General features: G+C 43.0%; 1 protein-coding gene across 1 annotated transcript in view; it reads left to right on the top strand.

Annotated features, from left to right (window-relative positions):
* Positions 1-20,426, top strand: part of LOXHD1 (lipoxygenase homology PLAT domains 1) — a 164,975-nt gene that overhangs the window by 138,946 nt on the left and 5,603 nt on the right. The window contains exons 36-39 of the mRNA XM_077790176.1: positions 1,466-1,643; positions 6,960-7,145; positions 18,483-18,653; positions 19,836-19,974. Of these exons, the coding sequence (XP_077646302.1) occupies positions 1,466-1,643; positions 6,960-7,145; positions 18,483-18,653; positions 19,836-19,974 (674 nt within the window). The remainder of the gene's footprint in view (positions 1-1,465; positions 1,644-6,959; positions 7,146-18,482; positions 18,654-19,835; positions 19,975-20,426) is intronic.

Here is a 20,426-nt window from a genome sequence, read left to right as displayed (position 1 = left end):
TTTATCTCAAGATAAGTTTTTCTGAGTTTTTTTTCCTTAGGCTGATATATGAGCATGGAATGGAAGAGTACAGAGGTGGTCATGGGGCTACAAGAAGCAAGTGGCACACTAGGAAAGGCTGAAGAAAATAGAGTTTTTAAGCCATGACAAGCAAAGGCTGATGGGGGAATCTAGTTACAGTCTTCTGCTGCTTGACAGGAGGTTACAGAAACCATTGATCCACACTCTTCCCAGAGGTGGACAGCAAAAAGTCATGAGGCAATGGACATGAGTTGCACTGAGGAAAACCCTGATCAGATACAAAGAATAAAATCTTCCCTACGAGAGTGGTTCATCCTGGGATGAGGACTCAGAGTGTCTGGGGAATCTACGCCCTTGAAGATTTTCACAGCTCAGCTGGACTCTTTGCATGGCATGCAGCTGTGCTTGGAGCAGTGAGTGGAGCTATCGACATCCAGGCATCCTGTTTTAATGTGACGTTTCCCACCACTCCTGGCTCACTGCTCCCTAATGCTATGCCACACTTCTCTGACATATCTGGCCTCATGTTTCCATGGCCTTTGCAGAGGCAGTGTTTTCTGATGCACTGCTACACACAGGTGCAGCCTCTGTTTCTGTTGGATGGTGACACAAATGGCAATTTACAGCACAGTCTCCTGCCTTCCATTCAGTTCCCCCACTTTAGTGAGAACTTACTGCTATGTTTTTGCTCTAGGCAGGTGTAATGCTTTTCTCCCACTTGACTGATACTCCACTAAGCCCACACACAACAAGAGATATAAAGGTGGGTATTTTATTAAGCATTTGTTGGAATAACTTGTTGAGCTGCTCTGAATTAATTCCCATTCTGTTCTTATCACCACAGCATCTGAGCTGCTTCCACAACACATTAGATAGTGTGACTAATATCTGTTGCATACTGTTTGTTCTGTCACCTTTTCCCAAAGGGAGAAGTGTGTGAAATATTAAGTTTTTCTGGCCTAATTTTATCTTGTGCCTTGTTTTAACTTGTTTGGGTTTGTGTCTCTCTACAATGAATTCTGCTTGTTCATGCAAAGAAGACAGGCAAAAGAAAGATGCTGAGGAGGGGTAGTGAAGTTTTTAATAACTCTGTTATTCCCAGGGAAGTCTTTGGAGTGAATTCCATGCTGTCTCACAGGAGAGGTCTGACCTTCTTAGAGATTAGCTTTGCCCATAACTTAGGTCAGAGGAGCAAATTTCTCCCTTTGCTTTGCCACATGGTTGAAAAGGCACTACAATACTGTAAAGACCATTTCTCAGGACAAACCACCACAGCAAATATTGTCCATAGGAGAGAACTCCATTTATCCCAGAAGAGAACAGTGTGGACTTTGGAGCTATGGCCAAGCTCTCCCCATGTCCTACCATATCATGTATTTTATAAGTTTAACATTTGCCCTCATTCAAATGGCACATTTTCCCCCCCCGTTTTGGCTCTTCACAGATCACCCTGAAGAACCTTACTAACCAAGAAGTGGCCACATTTACCTATGGGGATTGGCTATCCAAGCTGAAAAATGCCACAGGAAGCCTGGTGTGTGAGATGCCAGCTGTTGTAAACGACGAGCAGATGATGGAGGACACCACATACACTCTTCAGGTTAAAACCAGTGACATTGGAGGTTGGTCCTCACTGAATATTTTATTTGTTTTCAAGTATAAAGTTTGTTTTTAACAATGGGATAAAACTCCATCTGCTTAATTTGAAATTACATTTGAAAAAACATAGTTTCACTGGAATACAACTATTTTGGCTGGCTGTTCACCATAGCACTGTCTAAAAGACTCATTGTCATCTGAGCTCTGGGAATAACATATTTAGACACCAGGCCCAGGTGTGACTGCTCTTTGATTCCTCTGAAGACACCCTAACAGAAACTATTACCAGACCAAGATGCAGAGGTCAGCAGCCATATTTTTCTTTTTTGGTCAGGCCCATACATGTAGGGTCAGAGCTGGTGTGCTTCAGGTTTTCAGTCAGTACAGTCTGCCTTGCCTAAAGCAGACAGCAATAATTCACCCACCTTTTCAAAGTGGTTTGAGACCATTTATCTCAGGCTGTGAAAAAAAACATTTCTAAATGCACACCAGATACAAGAGGTGGAACAGAGTATACAGAAAGAGCTTTGAGAGCCAAGAAATGGGGTTTCAATTTAATTTCCTGGGATCACTGCCTCTTTTCATGGGAAATTTTGTCAGGCTGCTGGATGAAATCTTCTGCTACATATAAAGTGAATAATGCCAAGATGGGGCAAGCCAGACGTTGTCTTGAAGACACCTTGTTTCAAAGGTGTCTTCCTCAAGTGAGATTCTGTCACACCAGTGCACATAACCAGCTGCTGACTCTAAATAACTTTTCTTTATTCCTTTGTTACTTTTTTTGGTTTTGTTTGTTTTTGTTTTTTTTTTCCTTCCTCCTGGTTTTATCAGCCATAATTTACGCAGCTTCTGAGGTTTGATCTAAGAATATCAAAATTTCTCTGGCGGAGCATCTTTGTGCCACCTCACCACTTCTCATTGATCTGCTCTGCTGGTTGCTTGTCTGAAAAACATGTAGTGAAATACAAAAGAAAAAGGAGAGAGAGAGAGGGAAAGATTTGTTTATGTATCTGGCCATCCATCTAATATAATGGTAGATCTTTCTGTGACCTTTTTTGTGAAAACCAGCCCTAACTCACAAAGGTGATGGAAATAGAAATGAAAGGAGACCAGAAAATGACAGCAGCAGCAGACAGATCTGCCCTTCCCATTGAATGAAGGATGATGGGTATTAATGAAGAAACATTTTATTTCATTATGAACAGCGACAGCCAGTAGGAAAGAGCAGATTACAGAGAGGTTTCAGAGAGTCTGTTTGTGATTAGATCACACAGCTCACTGACATAATGCTGAACTTCATTCAGCTTATCTAAAGCAGGTGCAAGTCATGAACCATCTCCCCCTTTTGATCATTATGTATTCCACAATTACTCCTGGTTGGACCAGTTCAGGAAGAAAGACATTTTATCCTTGGTGATGTTTAAACATGTTATATCATCTCCTGACACACTGACATTATCAAGGAGCAGCAATACTGCACAAGGGCTGGAATCAAATGTGTTTATTCCTAGGTATAAAGTTTTTCTTTGCAATGGCTTTCAACTTTCCAGCTTGTAAGAGTCACCAAAAGAAAAACAAAAACAAAAACAAAAAAAAATACCCCAAAACAAGCAAAATAATCTCATCTATTTGCTACCCTCTGAAAAATTATGCTTCTGGTTTTAGTTCCTCCTAGTCTAAATTGTCTCTGGTAAATTCATCTGGGAAAGAAATCTTCATCAGTGGTCTGGATAACTCTCCTGAGGGTCTCTGCCTCTTGAGTTTTTCTTCATCAGATTCAGACAGATTTCATGATTAAATTAGGTTAGATGGCTAAAGTTAGGGAAAATTAATCCCACAAAGAAGATTCTGCAGCAAACTAGAAAGCATAAGCTATCTCCCCTCCACCACACACATATTTAACAACAGCATGGTTTTATTTAAATTACAGTTTGTCTTTCACAAAGTCACTCTGCTCCAGTGAAAATTTAACCTACAGAGTTTGCAACAGGGAACAGCTCTGCTCCTGCAAAGATAAAATCACCCCTTTTCCACCACCAGCAGTACCTGAGATGACTCTCAGACTACACATAGGTAAGAGGAGGTTGTTAGGGCATACATCTCCCAAGTCAGATGGGTAATCTTTGGTTAAAACCAAGGTCTTGATCTCAGATGTCAGGCACAATCTGATTTTCTTCAAGGCAGGACCCATAGACATAGATGCAATAGAGGCAGATCACCTGTAGGCTCTTTCTGAGGCACAAAAATGTCCTTTGGCTGGTTAATTTTTACTTTCTCTATGAAGTCATCATATACATGTTAATTCAATAAAGATGGAGAGCAAATAAATACTGCTTTCTCATTTTCCAAGCATTAATGAAGCAGAAGGTTCTTATCTCTGCTGTTTTAAGATTAATTAGGATGTTGTCAACTCAGTTCCAACCTACAAATTACATAATTTAGGACAGTTGATATCAGCTCATAGTGCCTTATATAGGTCTTTTTAATGTAAAAAGAAAAACATTCTTTGGCCTCAGAAGGCTGTGACTCAAGTCCAGATTTTGTTTAAAAATGAAGCATCTGCTCAGTAGGAATCATATAATCATAGAGGTTCTGTTTAAAGGGTCCTTTAGAGGTTATTTCACTCATTTTCCTGATCAAAGGAGTGTTGCCAGAACTAGGTCAAGCCAGCTAAGAGTGCCCAGCCAAACACCGGACAACACCAGGAATAGTGATGCCATCACCTCCCCAGGCATCTGCACCCAGACCTGCACCATATTCCTAAGATACTTTTTTCTTCCTTATTCCCAGCCTGAACCTCTCCAGCAAGTTGTGGCTTTGGCTTTTTGGGGTATGATGTGAGACAGTACACGGCCCTGTCATCATGACCCCTTGTCGCTGCACATGGGGCCCTTGTGCTCCTGCCCCAGATCCTCTCAGGGCTTCTCCTCACAGTGGTGTGTCCCAGCTCTTGGCCATCTTAGTAGCCACCCTCTGAGCTCTTCTCAGTGTCTTGACACAGGAATTCAAACTGTTGTTTTGCACTGAGCTCTGGAAACTTCCTGCTAGTTTAGATCCAACCAGAATATGAAGGGTACTGCTGTAAACTTTGGGACATCTTCAGCCTCTCAGCATGTGAAAAGTTTATTCCAACCCAGACAGAGGAGTTTGTATTTCACCTTGCTGAATTCCATGGGATTTCTGCTTGCCAAGTCCTCAAGTTTCACAAGGTCCATCTGGGTTGAAATTCTGGCCTTCAGCATGTCAGTCACTCACACAAATCTACCCTTAGCTGGAAATCTGCTAGGAAACACTCTGTCATTGCTTAGGGTGTTGATGATGAAGTTCAGCTCAGTTCTGCAGATCCCAGAATCAATCCATGAGCTATTGCACTCATCACCAGTTAAGGCTGGTGCAACCACAGTACCTTCATCTCTTCATTTGTCAAGGTTTTTACAGTTCCTAAATGTGCCTAACAGTTTCCTGGAACTGGCAACAACAACAACAACAAAAACAACAAAAAATATCAGTGACCCAAATAAGTGAAATGTATATTGATCTAGCATTTCTGTTTTTTACTTTCCCATCTCCTGCTAATTGCTTGTGAGGGAAATGTCACAGCATGAGACCTTCATAAGCTTCTTCCTGCAGGGATGGTTTTGCTAAGAAACAGTTGGTTCTGTGCTTTTTGAGACCTGGCATTAATTAGGAGCCTGCTCCTTGCAAGGAAAAGGACTTCAGTTTGCTTTGTTCCTCACCTCAGCAAGTTTTGGGGTCATAAAAAGTACTGCCAGATGAACTGCATGGATCCTGATGCTTTCTCTTCCTACTTAAACCCTTTCCAGGGAACTGTTAAAAATTAGTTCAAATTTAACAGGTGCAGCTTCTTGCATATTGCTTTGCTTTTCCTCTGTGTGACCCTTTTTCTCCTCTTTTTCTTCTACCAATTTGTTTTCCAGTCCTTCCATAAGAACAGTTGTGATTTCTTCCTAATTTCTGTATTCAATTAATAATCCTGTGGAAGTGGGACCTTTCTCCAGAAGTTTACAGTCCCCCTAACTTTGTCTCTGCATTGTGTTTGAATGGAGCTGTGGGAAATAATGTCTCTGTGGCTCAAAGTGGATTTGTGATACTCTTCTGTAAGAAAGGGCCTGGCAGGAGGTTAGACTTCCAAAGCTGGGCTATCCAAATGAGGGCAGCAGATGTCGAGTTTCTTTGTAAGGCAGATTTCAGCTTGATGGTCTCGTTCTCCTTTTCCAAAATTTAAGTGCCTTCGTTCTGACACAGCAATGACTGTCCAAGTGTAATCTTATTTCTCTCTGTGAAATCTGCTTTTATATTGCAGTGTCAAAATTAAAATGCAATCATTTTGGTCAAAGTATAAATAGTCCAAGGTGAAAATGTAACACTTGCCGCTAAAATGTAAGGTCACTGCAAGAGCTTTGGTCTTGAACTCCCCAAAAGCCAGGAGAACAACGTGACTGTTTTCTTTGGCAAAATATGGAGAGTAGAGGACAAATGATGCTCAATATCAGGTAATAAAAATCATCTTGGAAGTTTCTTAATTTCCTAGCATATACACAATAAGAATGTGGAATTTGGAAGGGCAAAACTGTTGTGTGAGAAACTGGCACTTTTTCCATTAATTGCTGCATGGACAATATTTTGAGAAAGAACAATATAGAAGGAAGATCTGTTGTGAAGTAAGCCATGAGATGCCGCAGTGGCTTTGTTGATGATCTGTATGTAACTCTGAAATCTCTATACCATCAAACACAGCGAGAGCAGGAGGAGACAGACCCCAGCAGAAGGACCCTGAGTGCCACAATTCCTTGGACAAGGTTGTGGGACTGCAGGAGGGAATGACTGAGTGTTGAAAAGGGACTGTGCTTCAGTGGGAAGCCCAGGACACCACTTTGTGGCTAAAAAAGTTATAAAGTATGTTATTTAACACTCCTTAGTAGATTGCTGCTGGGTAAGTCACTTTACTTCCCAAGCAACGTTGGAATAATGGGAGTAACTACCCTGACATCCTCTGCAGAGCATTGTGATGGACAGCCCTCCATCAGGAACTGAAATTTCTGCTTCCTATGAGCATTGCCATCACCACAGTCACTGCACCTCAAGTTCCAAGGCAAAGCATCCAGCTGTATTTGTGGGATAGACTGGAAGAGCTGGTTGTCCTCCCTGCAGGATCCTGCACAAATCCACTGAAATGTCATGGCAGTGCCCAGAGAAACATGAGCACCCTGCAGCCTCTTCCACCCTACCTTTGCTGCCTCCCCATGCAGCTGGGTGTTGGGAGTCAGCCCAAGGTGGCAGGATAACCCATGGCATTTTTATCTGCTCTCTCCTTCCAGGAGCAGGCACTGATGCCAACGTGTCCTTGATCCTGTTTGGTGAATATGGGGACAGCGGCACCCTGCCTCTGAAGGAGTCCAACAAGTCTAACAAGTTTGAAAGGAACCAGATGGATGAATTCAGCTTCTCTGAAATGCTGAGCCTGGGAGACCTCTGCAAAGTGCGCATCTGGCATGACAACAAAGGTCAGGGCAGTGACAGGGGTGGTGGGAGAGTTTGGGATGTCTTCACTTGAGCAAACACACAGACACAAGATAGGCTGAAGGCAGAGTTCCCAGCTCTGCTTCAGGCTGGGAAAGTTACCTGGATTTTACCCAGATCCTGTGTCCTAGCTTCCCTGTCTAGACACACCCCCTTCATGTAGGTGATCCTCTCCCTGGCTTCTGGTGCAACATCTGCTCCAGCAGGTCCCCAGCTTCAGTCTGTGCTTACAGCCACCTCTGCAGCAACAGCGATGCCTCCCCCAGAGCAAAGCCACCCAGGCTGTTGTCCCAACACACTGACTCCATCCATACCTGTCACACAGGCCAGCATGGTACTCCCAGAGCAATTTATTGCTCTCAGCCTGACACTGACATGCAGGAAAATGCAGCCTGGCATAACACAGCGAGCCTTGGAAGAAAGAAATGAAGATCTGTGTCTGGCTTTATTAAGATCATTGCATCAGCCAGTGAGCACACAGCGTGCTGCTGAGAGAGGTTCTGACACTTCCCTGCTGCACGTCACTAACATTGCTGTAGTGACATCCCATCCCACCTTCAAGAAAAAGAGATTACATCGGATTAGCAATGACTTGCTCACTGGTGGCCAGGCCTTGCTTGCAGCCCAAAGGTGAAGCTCCATAGCTCACAAAGGCTTACACCTGAGCCACTATTAATGAAGCTGTTTGGCAGCAATAATTATCACAATCTGGGGAGGAATAGCAAAGGGACTACCTGGTCATTACCTGTTTGTACTGAGGCAGCTGGTTTATGGCTGGGACAGGTTTTGTGCCACTATTGATGTGACCTTGCCATCATCCTCACAACTACTCCAAGTTGTGGCAGATGGGGAAGGCTGCATGTCATGCTCTAGTAATAAAAGACACTATCTCTGGATTAGACTTTCCCATTGGAAAGTCTTTGAGAGGGAGAAAAAACACATCTAATGGTAGCCTCTGCCTGCAGTGAAATACAGGAGTTACATCCACCTAACATTATTGTTTATTCCCAGACACTGCAAGCTCTGAGCTCATATTTATCACTCCCATAACACAGCACAATTTAGTTGATTAAATTCTATAATATCATGTTATATAGCTGGTGCTGAATGCAGTAAAGGAGCTGCTTTCACCTGATTATTTTGCCAAAACACTAATTCCTTAGATCTGCAGTTTAGTTGCAGATATAGAAAGGGCTGTTGAATGAGAGTTTTAGCTCAATAAACAAGGTTTTTGGTTGTTCCAAGAGTGGTTCAGACATCCTTCTGATAGCACTAAGAAATCAACATAGATTTGCAGATTTGCTTTCAAACCTGTCACCAGCTAAAATGTGTGCTAAAAGAACTTCTTCCTCAAGTGGCATCCCTGGTGACTGACTGTGCTAACAGGATGAAATTGGTCCTTAGGGCTCAGGCACATGGACAGACTGGGATGCAGGAAGGTGGGAACTGGATCAGATTGAGGGTCTGAGAGCCCAGCAGCTCTTTCCAACAGCAGCATCACTAGGTGCCTGAGGAAGAGGACAGGCTGAACAAGCATGTGCAATCCTTTCACAACCCCCTTTACTTTGCATGATGAATAGTTCAGCACATTTCTTGAACTGGATATCATTTTTGTCCATTAAATAATTTCCAGTGAATTTTCTCATTTGAGTTCTTGCCCAGGCCCTCCAGGAGACACTGGCACCCACAAATCCTGTGCCAGTGAGTCCTACAAGTCAGTTGCCTGCTGCGTGACAAGCAAATACTGTTAATCCAGAAGGGTTTTTCTGCCTTTCCCTTCTTGCACAAGTGATCACTGTTCAGCTTCTCAGTGCCACTGATGATGCTGCTGACACAAGTTGGTAATTGCTGGCTGTGTGCAGCTGGCTGGTGGCAAAGGGAGGTAACAGAGTTTAGCCTTAGGCTAAGCAGTAAATAGGCTCAATTAGTTTAAATTTGCTCTGGGCTAAGAACATGTACCCCGATAGCCACCACAAGTCAGCTAAAATACTAAGCTGGGTGTCTAAAACTGAAATATGTATATAAATACACATGGCAACCTCACATTCTCTTTCCTTATTTCCTCATAACACTGGTTTCCATTTATAAATACTAGTCCTTACCAGGCCTGTCTGACAGCAAGGTTAATTTAAGTCCCTCTAGGACAAACACCATGTTCAGGTTTTGTTCAGCAAAAATATTCTTGCTTTTCCCTACAGAAAGAAGGAAAACTGTTATTTAAATCATAACATATGTTGTCTACATTGTTCTCGCATTAGTCATGTGAAAGGCATCTTCTATCTTAAACTTCACACGACTCAGCATGACAGTTTGTTGGGTGGGTAGAGTATTTATTACTGCTGAGATCCAGGATAGAGCTATCCTTTGAATATATGCCTGTTCCCTATATATAATTTATATAAATTGTCTGTGGCACTGCTTAGAAATTCCTGGCTCTATTTCTTTTAAATGAGTAGTAGGGTCAGAAGTCAAGTATGTTTTTTGTCAGATGCATGAAGGACTTTGGGTATTAAATAAAGATGTGTTTGTATTTACCACTACTCTGAGGCTTCAGATGTTGATGATTCTTTCTTTACCTCTTTTCTGGCTTTTTTGGACTAAATGCTTCTCTACCAATGGCCTGTGGAAAGCTTGGCCTCACACTGGCCTACCCCATTGCTCCTCGAGTCCTGAATGCATGAAGCACACTTGTGTTTGTTTCCTGGTCTTCTAAATTATCAGTCTCAATCACAGAATCACAGAATCACAGAATCACAGAATGGCTTGGGATGGAAGAGACCTTAAAGATCATTTCATTCCACCCCCTGCCATGGGCAGGGACACCTTCCACTATCACAGGCTGCTCCAAGCCCTGTCCAACCTGGCCTTGGACACTTCCAGGGATCCAGGGGCAGCCACAGCTGCTCTGGGCACCCTGTGCCAAGGCCTGTCCACCCTCCCAGCCAGCAATTCCTTCCCAATATCCCATCTGTCCCTGCCCTCTGGCAGTGGAAGCCATTCCCTGTGTCCTGTCCCTCCCTGCCTTGTCCCCAGTCCCTCTGCAGCTCTCCTGGAGCCCCTTGAGGCCCTGGCAGGGGCTCTGGGCTCTCCCTGGAACCTTCTCTTGTGCAGGTGAACAGCTCCAGCTCTGCCAGGCTGGCTCCAGAGCAGAGGGGCTCCAGCCCTGGCAGCCGCTCCGTGGCCTCCTCTGGTCTGGCTCAGCAGCTCCACGTCCTTCTGATATTTGGGGCCAATGACAACACCACATTAGATGACCCATCAGGGTTAGTTAGAGGAAATGCTACCATCAAAAGGCTTCCTTTTCCTTGTCATATCAAGAAACCAACTGCCTGCCTATATTTCAGGATAAAATATGTTTAAATGCCTTGCCCATTGTGTTCACTGTGCCATGCACCACAGCTCAGCATCCTTCTCCCTTGGTGCAGCCTTGCTGCAGTGGCTTTACTCCCAGTTCTCATCCCACTTTTGTTCATCTTTTCACTGAAATCTGACTGAACTCTGTGTTCAGAGTTGAAGAGACAGTAATTGCCATGGCAAACCTATCAGGAGGTCTTTAAATTGCAAAGACCATGTTCTCATCCTCTGGAAAAGCACACCAGTTTTATGGTCCCACTTTAATGCTTTTAAAATGCCATTTTCCCCACAAAAACTGCTGAGTGACATCTCTGTGTGAGACATAAAGGAGGAATGAAGCCCCCATCTAATTTCTCTTAACTTCAGTAAAAATGATTAGGGAGGAAGTTGTTGCTCATTTGAAAACAGGCAGTTTAAAGACTTCACAACTGCAATTTCAAAGAACTTGTTCCTGACTTTTTTTAGATGTTTAGAGTTCACCACTGAGATTCTGGTAACAGCAAAGTGATGTGAATGAAATTTAGTTTTAATTTTGCTCCATGTCTTTTTATCTTGCCCCTGTTTACTTTGAGATACTGATGTTCAACCTAATATATTTAGACTCCCGGAGCAAATTTAATCACTTCCAGACTCCTCATCTCCTGATCTCAGATAGGCACTATGTATTTTCTCATATCTCAGTTCATTTACTTCTACATTTATGCAAGGTCAGTATCTGTAGGTCTGTAGAAATGCAGGCTTTCTAAATATAGGCCTCAATTTTTTTTTTAATTTTTTTTTTTAGTCTGCTATAAGGACTAAATCCCCATTCTGGAAGAATGACTGAAAGTTTCTCAGTATCTCAGTATCCTATTTACCTAGGAAAAGGCTGGTTTTCCTCCTTTTTTATGTGGTGGGTTTTTTTTTTTTTTGGTCTTTTTTTGTTGGGGTTTGTTGTTTGTTTTTTGATTGCTGCTGCCTTTTTCTCCATGAAACAAGGAAGTATGAAAAATCTGGACTTAGCTCCTTCATCTGCCTGAGTAGATTTGAATCCAGGTGATAAGCAGTCTGTCTAAAGTAATTAATTTCAGATTCTTGATTATCTCAGTTGCCATCAACCAAGGGGAGCCATGAAGAGTCTAATTATGGATAAACCAGACTTTTCTGTGTTGCAGAAGCAAAGACAAAAGTAAATAACAAGGCTATGGAGCCAGACTTCTTTTTGCCTTAGCAAAGCCTTTCTCTCAATTCACCAACTGCTCTGACATTGTCTAACAGAGTTTTAAATAGCCTAGCTGCCCCACTGACTCCTTTTGGGTGGCTTTTCCAAAAGAGAAGGTATCTTATTCCTTTTTTATTTGAACTCAAGTCCGAACAGTTTATATACCCTTGGTTTTCCTTTTCTTTCTCCAAAGGAACTACCTTTTCCAGGAGCAGTGTCTTGACTCAGATAGTCAACTGCCCAGGCCTTGAACTCACAGCACATAGCCATTCCAGAGGTCTGTTTCTGCAATTCATGGACATGATTCCAAGCCTTTGGGGCACTTGTAGACCATAAATTATTTAAAAAAAAAAAAACTAAAGTACTATCCTTTTTTAGCCCTTTGTAAGGATTTACTCAGTTATCAGGCCTGGGAAGGGCTTTTCTAAGCCTTCCCTCTCAGCTCTGGGCTGTTGCCTCATAAACCCTGCTGATCCTCAGGGCAGATTTGTTAGAGTTTCTGCTTTAAAGAAAAAGTGAGAGGATGAGAAATAGATGTGTAAAACTGCCCAAGGAGAGGAGAGTCCATCACACTCTCTGTTTTGTTGGTGGCTCAGTACAGAGGAAGACAGTGCAAACTCCTGCACCTTTCTGCATGCATAGAAGTCTGCAACTCAGACTGAGCTCAAGTGGAGGTGGAATCTGCAGACCTATAGCATGTTAGCAACTGTGCCATAGCTGATTAGTCCTCCAAATTGTCAAAATCCGGCCTCAGCACCTTAGGAGATCCCAGCACTGACCCACAGAACACTCCCATATGCCTTGCACCTTCCTCTCTTTTCAATGCCAGTTTTTTTTTTGCCAACAGTGTTGTCACAAAGATATGGATTTCACCCCTGTGAGGATTATGAGACCCTGGCATAGAGGAACTGTGTCTGCCTCACCCATGGAAGTATCAAAGGCCAGGTTGGACAGAGCTTGGAGCAGCCTTAGACAGTGTAAAGTGTCCCTGCCCATGGAATGGATGGAATGGGACAAGTTTTAATCTCCCATCCATCCCAAACCATTCCATTATTCTGTGAAAGATGTGCTACAGGTGTTATGGCTTAACCAAGAAATACTGCCAAGGTATCACAGTCCAGAAGTGACATGAAACAGGAAAAAAGATGTAAGGAATTAAAACAGCAGACCCACAGAGAACACAAAGATTTTGGTGTTGACCTTGTGCATTCATTCCTTTCCAATCTTGTGAATTGCAGAATCTTTCAGAAGGAGCCCAAAAGGATAGATGTAGCCTTAGAATTATCATTTCTCTAAAAGCTTCTCTTTTCTATATGCTTCCCTTGCTCCTCTTGGGGACAAATTATCCTGCATCCTTGTTAAAAGCTTTTATTTCAAGTATCCCTTTATAAAATACAAAATTTCCTTCAATCACAAGAATATAATCTGAGAAACTGTTTCATCTTCAGTCTGAGTTGTTAAGTGCTTTTGCACAGGAGTAGTTCATCTGTAGATGTGAGGGCTGGAGGAGTGGGGTGTGTCTGAGGGTAATTTATGGGTGGTTTTGACCTGAGTAAAATCCTGAATTCTGAACAAGTTGCAGAGACAACAAAGGAGAGGGGGTGCAGGGCACCTACTTTCTAAAACTATCCCAAGTGTTAATCTGCTTTCTCAAAGATTGTGAGATGTTTTTTGCATTGCCTGTCTGCTCTGATGAGAAATGTTGTGTGAGCTAAAATGATCCTTCAGAAGAGATATACAAAATGGATCTATTTTTATTCTGCCACTGGCTTGCTGAATGACCTTGCCTAAATCACATCCCTGTACCTCATTTTCAATTATGTAGATTAGGGATAAAAATTATTCACCTTCTTAGAGTGTTTTGATATGTATTGGTGCACAGCTACATGCTATGATTTTAACACCTCACAATTAACGCTCCATTTCTAGTGTTTTGAAGCCGCTGTCAAAACTCCCACCACTTTCTGGATGATGCTTCATGAGGTGGGGTTTATGGATGAATGCTCACCTAAACAGGCAGGGGACAAAAGATTTCAGAGGATGCAAGGCTGATGAGCTGCCTGTGCTGTGGTTGTTACTTCATGTTTCAGAAAACGTGAAAAAAAATTAAAATAAATAAATAAAAGATGCAGTTGAGGGGCTGAGGAGTGCTGGTTGGTGGTTGCGAATGGCTTGGCAGCAGCAATTCTTCTCTGGCCCTTGAGCAGTCAATGTTCCTAGCAAGAGAGATCTTTTACTCCTGTGGAAACATAAGCACCAGTAATGACTACTATTATCCTTGATAAGATAGCAGCTGCTTCCAAACCAAACCAGAAGAGATATGCTACAGAAAGTTAAGGGGTAGAGAAGATAGTCAATGAATATGGCTGGAAAAAGTAGAGATGTGTGTGCATCCAAGCATGTATGTGGTTCTGACAGCAGATTTAATCCCACCAGCTCTTTATTTGCCAGGAATAGTTAACATTCACTAAAGCAAGGTCAGGCACCAGGTGCCTGGTGAGCAGTGAACCCACCACGCTTGTTTCACCCCATTTTTATCTCCATCTTCCCATGTTTCACCACATATTTTTCTCTCATCTTCCCATGTTTCCCAATATTCTAGGGGTGAGTACAGCCAAGTCATGGTTGTTCCTGAGAGAGGCAAAGGAAGCTTCTGGTGCTGCAGGCTGGGGTTTTAGTTAAATGAAGCAGTAATGTCATTATCTGTTCCATCTATGCTTCTACAGTCAGGCTCAATTGTGCTAATCATTGCAGAAGCAGGTGACAAGGAGCTTACAATCCAGCCTGTCCAATATCAGGAAAGCACAGACTTCCAGCATCACCTGGGGAAAAGGAAAGAAGATCCTGTGAGGGCTTTTCAGGTGGTTCTTGCTCAGAATCCCCCAGTGCCCAGCTTGGATCCTTTTATGAAAGAGAATAAATGAGATAAATAACTGCTCTTTTGGATCAGGACATTTGGGGAACAGAATGCATTTCCCTAGATCACACTAAATTATACAGAGTCAAGCAAGCAAAGTGATTCTTTTGTCCCCAAAGCTCTTCTCTTCCTCTAATTACATTTGAAATGTTTTGCATGCTATTGAAAATGTCACTTCCAGCTGCAGACCATTAAGGAGCCTATGTGGCACTGCCATGGGTTTTATTACGGCAGGTTTGTTGCTCAGGATTTCAATGGCAGCAAAACGAGGCCTGGAGTGAAATGCCTTTTGTTACAAATGTTGAACACTTGTTTTGGTGGTAGGGGACTTTTCACAAAGGCACAGTGCTTGCCAAATTATTTTAAAGACCAAGGGATGAATAATTGGGCAGGAATTACTCAGATATATGCTATTTCTTTCCTTCTGCTTCAAAGCATTAATGGAGGCAAATGTAGTGGTTCTGGCTTGTACTGGGCAGGAATTTGTGCAGCTGATGTTTTCTTGAGCCCTTGTTTTCTGGGTACTGTTGCTTGAAGTGCCAACAGGACACAAGCAGGTCTGCTCTGTTTTTTTCTGCAATCACCCAAAGCTGAGTGATGGAGCTCTGGCTCTCACAGTGGATCAGAATCAGGGACAGTGTACAGAGGAAAGGCTGATGGGCCATTGCTACAGAGATTCTTCGGTTTCTGCTTGCAGCCAGGCTGTGTGAGCAGTGGTCAGGATTTGGGAAAGTTCTTTCACCCTCCTATAGTCACATCATCTTTCTTGCTCCTCTTCTTTTGTTCATGCTGCTCTATAAACCAGCTTGGGCTGTGGATTTGGTGACTCTTGGGTAGGAGTTTCCTTTCCTGTCATTGCTTAGGTACTGTAGAGTCTCTGAGCCCATTGCAAAAGTCATAGAGGAACACAAGGGGTAACTGGGATAACAGCCTGAAACCAGGATTTCATTACCTGGAAAGCAGTTCTGCCAATATGATTTGTTCTCCTTCTGCTAATGTGATGCCCAGCACACAGAGCCAACCCAGTAGAGGGAAAGTCTCAGATTTAGACTCTGTGCATCATTGGCCTTTTCATTTTCATTTCCATACCAATGCAAAGAGGAATTTCATAAATACTTTCCCAGTCTGAAACAAAAGAAAAACAACAACTTTTCCAGTAGAGCAGGATACATTTTTCAGACCTGAACCAACCCTTCCATTTCCACATCAGCTTTTAAATGGTGTTTAATGCTGTGGCAATGAAACCCTTGATGTGACACCACTCCTGGCACCATGGGACATGGACACAGGATGGGGAGATATGCTGCTATGGACATGTCTAGTACAGCTTTCATCTCGGGTGAGCTAATTCTCCTAGAAATGAATAGAAGATCCAAATATGTGTCTCATAATCAAAGTCACTAACAAACAGGAATGAAAATGAGAGAAGGCAAATTCTAGTGAGAGAGAAGAGAAATGTTTTTTCTTTAAAACAGGCAGGAGGATATTTTTAGGGAAGGTGTACCATTTTTTTAAGACAATCTATCCAGCTCCTTGATTTATGTATCCCAGTGCTGTAAGGGACACCCTGTTGGCATTTGCTTTTCAGTGTTGATCCCTGACAGAGCTCAGCACTTGATCTTTAAATAGCCCAGAGCTGATAAAAGCATCATTGTGGGGAGGAGCTGGCTTTGTCCTCAGCTCCAACATCTGCAGGAAAGTCAGGTCTGTCCCATCTCTGCCTTTGATAAAAGAACAAGATTTTGTTGTAGCTTCTTGGTGAGTGTGGCTGCTGGCACCAGGCTGGAGAAGAGAGAGGAGGGCATGTGCATCTCTCACAGACCCCTTTCTGGTACTGCTGCTTAGCATTGATCCTGCCCCCATAATCTTGTTTGCTGTTGGCAGCCAGGCTGAGATCAAAAATTTATTCCATCCTGGTCTGCAGGCACTGACATCTCTCAATGCAGAAGGAAAGCATGTTTTCTTTCTTTCACACTGTACTGTTGTCACTAAAGTTTTGATGGAAGCAGAACAGCCTCCTGAATATCCTGCAGAGATGTTCATTGAACTTAAATGGAAAAGATCCTACCAAAAGATTAACAGCTGACACTGCCAACATGTGTAGAATAAATTTCCAAAACAGCTCAAAGAGCAAGTTGCTCCAGTTAAATCACAGTTAAATCCAGTTAAAGAGCCCTGGAATACTTAACAGAATTGTAGAATGGTTCACAGAATGGTTTCAGTTGAAAGAGACCTTAAAGACAATTGAGTTCCAAATCCCTGCCATGGTCAGAGACACCTTCCACTAACTCAGGTTGCTCCAAACCCCATCTAGCCTGGCCTTGAGCATTTCCAGGGATCCAGGGGCAGCCACAGCTTCTCTGGGCAACCTGCAAAATTAAACCAGATGGAACCAAACTCTTTTCACCTGTGTCCAGTGACAGGACAAGAATGAACGGGCTCAAACTGAAATAAAGTAAATTACATTTAAAATAAGAAAAGAAAGCTTTTTTTCCTCTGTATGGTAATCAGACTCTGGCACAGGCCACACAGATTGGTTGTGGAATCTTTATCCTTGGAGATATTAAAAACCTGGCCACAGCTGGCTCTGAAGAACCTGCTTTAGCTGAGTTTGCTCTAAGCAAGGTGTTCTACAGATGAACCTTCCAGGCACAATGACTTTGCAGTTCTGTGCCCCTGAAATTTAAGGGGAGAATGGTGGTGTTGGTTGAGGTCTGTGCTGCATAGTGCACAGTTTAATTTCCTAACTTGGAGAAAGTTCAGGAAGCCAAACTACAAAACAGGATGGCTGTGAGGCTGGTAAAGAACTGCCAGCACATGATGTGGAGGCTCACAGTCCACAGGAGAAGAGTGACTTGTTGACATAACTCAAAATTGTGCCATCATTTTCCATTCAAGGATAATGAGGATTAATTTTTGCAAATGTAAGAAATAGGCAGTGAATTCCTGGAAGAGCAAGAGCTGTTTAATCTCTCCAGGATGTACATAATAAGTGAGCAGATATGTCTCATCATGAACATAACCTTTTTTTGTCTGACTAAGAGCAGGACTTGAAAGCAAAACTGTCAGAAACCTCCTGTCCCTACCGAGGTCAACGACTGCTCCTGTGATTTTAACAAATTAGGAAAACATTCTCAAATGCTGTTTTCTTTGTTTTCAAGTTGCTTTTCCAATGAGAAAAAAAACCAAACTGAACAAACAAAGTAGCAAGCTAAAAAAGGTGCTGTGGCTCCTTAGAAGGCCCCAAGGGAAATGTAAAGTGATTTGGTCATCCATGCTGGAACATTCATCACTTTACTCCGTCCTGTTTTCACATCCAGTCCCAGCACTCATTAATTTGCCCTCATTCCTTGGCAAGGGTGGGAAGTTTCCTTGCACATGCTGACTTGCAGGGCCAATGGAGGAAGTTGTACTTTACATTCTGACTTCAAATCCAAAGAGGAGAGAGCCCCTGCCTTAGTGCTTTTAAAAAAGATGGGGGCAAATGTTTTAGCAGGGCCTGCTGCAACAGGGCAGTGGGGGTGGTTTAAAACTAGAAGAGTGTCAATTTAGATTAGATATACAAAGGAAAAAATTGTTTACAATGAGGGTGGGGAGGCTCTGGCACAGATTGCCCAGAAAAGCTATGGCTGTCCCATGGCTGGAAGTGTCCAAGGCCAGGCTGGACAGCGCTTGGAACAGCCTGGGATAGTGGAAGGTGTCCCTGCCCATGGCAGGAGAGCTGACCTTCCAACCTGAACCATTCCTTGATTCCATTATATATGGCAACAACGTGGAACTACCAAGGAAAGGTACCTCCCCTCCTATGTGCAAATATCCAGACCTTTTTTATTTCTGTTGTTTTACCAGGAATTGCCCCAGGCTGGCACCTGGAATATATTGATGTGATAGACTCTGCCATGGACAAGACATTTCGCTTCCAGTGTGATCGCTGGCTGGCTAAAGGTGAAGACGATGGGCAGCTTATCAGGGAGCTGGCCTGTGCCAATAATGACATCCTGGAACTGAAGGAACGGACTGGTGAGTTTGGGGCACTCTTGTGCCACTTTCTGAGGGACCTCAGAGGTCACAGGACTACATCTACTGCAAGCTGGAGGCTCCCATGCAGGCTTTAGGGGTTATGTCATGTACACTTCAGTTCAATAGTGCAGTTCTAGAATAAGAAAGAAATGAAATGGGATTTGCGAGGAAGAAAAAGATCTCATTCTGGGTTGAAACCAAAGAGGGGCCCATCTGCAGAGGTTCAGTCCATCAGTAAGCCATGAGAACACATGGATATGATCTCATTAGAGGTAAAGTACTTGAGGTTTTGAGGTGGAAGATAAGTTCAGTCCTTAAAGCTTGGTAAGTAACATTGCTCCAGCTTCCTCCTTAACTGGTTCTGGGGTATGAGCTTAAGTGTCCCAGCTGAACATATAAACTGAGTTTAACAGCCCATGGCCCTGGGTCTGCTCTGGGTAATCCCACTGGGGCCAAGGTAATTACACTGCTATCTGATGTGGTGGGTGACTCAGCCAACAAGAGTTACTTAACCACGCTGATAATATGCAGAATCCATCTCAAGAGCTACTGCACCAGTGCTCTTCTTCAGGAGAATACTGGGGAGACAATAATCACATTACTTCACTGTGATTGTGCTCTGCCCCTGAAAAAAATCAGCCTCGTGAGGACCATTTTGGCTACTTACAGACCACCACAGCATCTGAGCACATCCTGCAGGGTACATGGACACCCTCCCTCTGCTAGGAGCCGTGGCACAAATAAAAAAAAGAAAAAAAAGAAAGAAAGAAAAATAAAAGAAAATAAATATGGAGGATTCAGGCTGTGTTTTAGATGAAGTGCTTAGCACAGCATGGAGCTGGACACAGCTTGTTCAAGAGGGACCTCAGTTATCCTTGTGAGTCCCTCCAAACCTCCAACACAGAATATTCTATGATTCTAAGAATAACTCCATCTATTCTTACTACCAAATTGAGTAAGACTTGTATTTTTAATGTATTCTCTCCCAAACCGTTTAGAAGTCAAAAGTCCCACAGATTTCAGTGTGTTTCCTCCCTTATTTTGCAAATTCTTGCTGTCTTGTGGGCTGTGATAAATTTTAGGAAAAGGGTTTTTAAGCAAAGTGATAGCCAAATGAAGAGATCTTGCAGGCCATATGCTCCTCCTTTTCTGTTTAATGTGTGTGTTAATTATGCTTTAAAGCCTATGAGATTGTCACAGTAACCAGTGACAGAGAGGATGCAGATACAAAGGAAAACATCTGGATCATCCTGGAAGGGAAGATGGGCCGCTCAAAGGAATTCCTCATGGAAAACTCTTCCAAGAAAAGGAGATTTGAAAGGTAGTAAACAGGATGGTAGGCCACAGGAACACCCCACCCATTGTGTATCCTCCACAAATGCCATCTCTTCTTGCCATAGGGCACTGCATTTTTGCCATGCTGCTTCTTATTCCCCTTCCAAAAAGCTTGATGGCTTCCCACTTGGATTACAGGGAAGATTATCAAATAACTTTCTGGTGGACAGCCACAAAGTAGGGTTTAGGACAGCAAGAAAATATTTAATATTTTCAATAATATCTACATTTCCTTTTGACAAATCTAAGAATATCTATCAAAAGGAAATGTAGATGTTGCACTTGTGTGTGTGTGTCCTTTTGTATCTGTACACACAAAGAGGCTCCTGGCAAGCCCCCAGGGAGGCTGTGTGGTTTTTGAGCTGGGAGGAGCAGAAGGAGGCTGGAGGTGGTTTTAGTTCCTTTTACAACATCTCGCTAGGAATGGGAATTAGAGAG

The sequence above is a fragment of the Lonchura striata genome, chromosome Z, assembly GCF_046129695.1.
Source record: "Lonchura striata isolate bLonStr1 chromosome Z, bLonStr1.mat, whole genome shotgun sequence".
Classification (NCBI taxonomy): Eukaryota; Metazoa; Chordata; class Aves; order Passeriformes; family Estrildidae; genus Lonchura; species Lonchura striata.
This window is presented reverse-complemented; position numbering and strand designations above follow the sequence as displayed.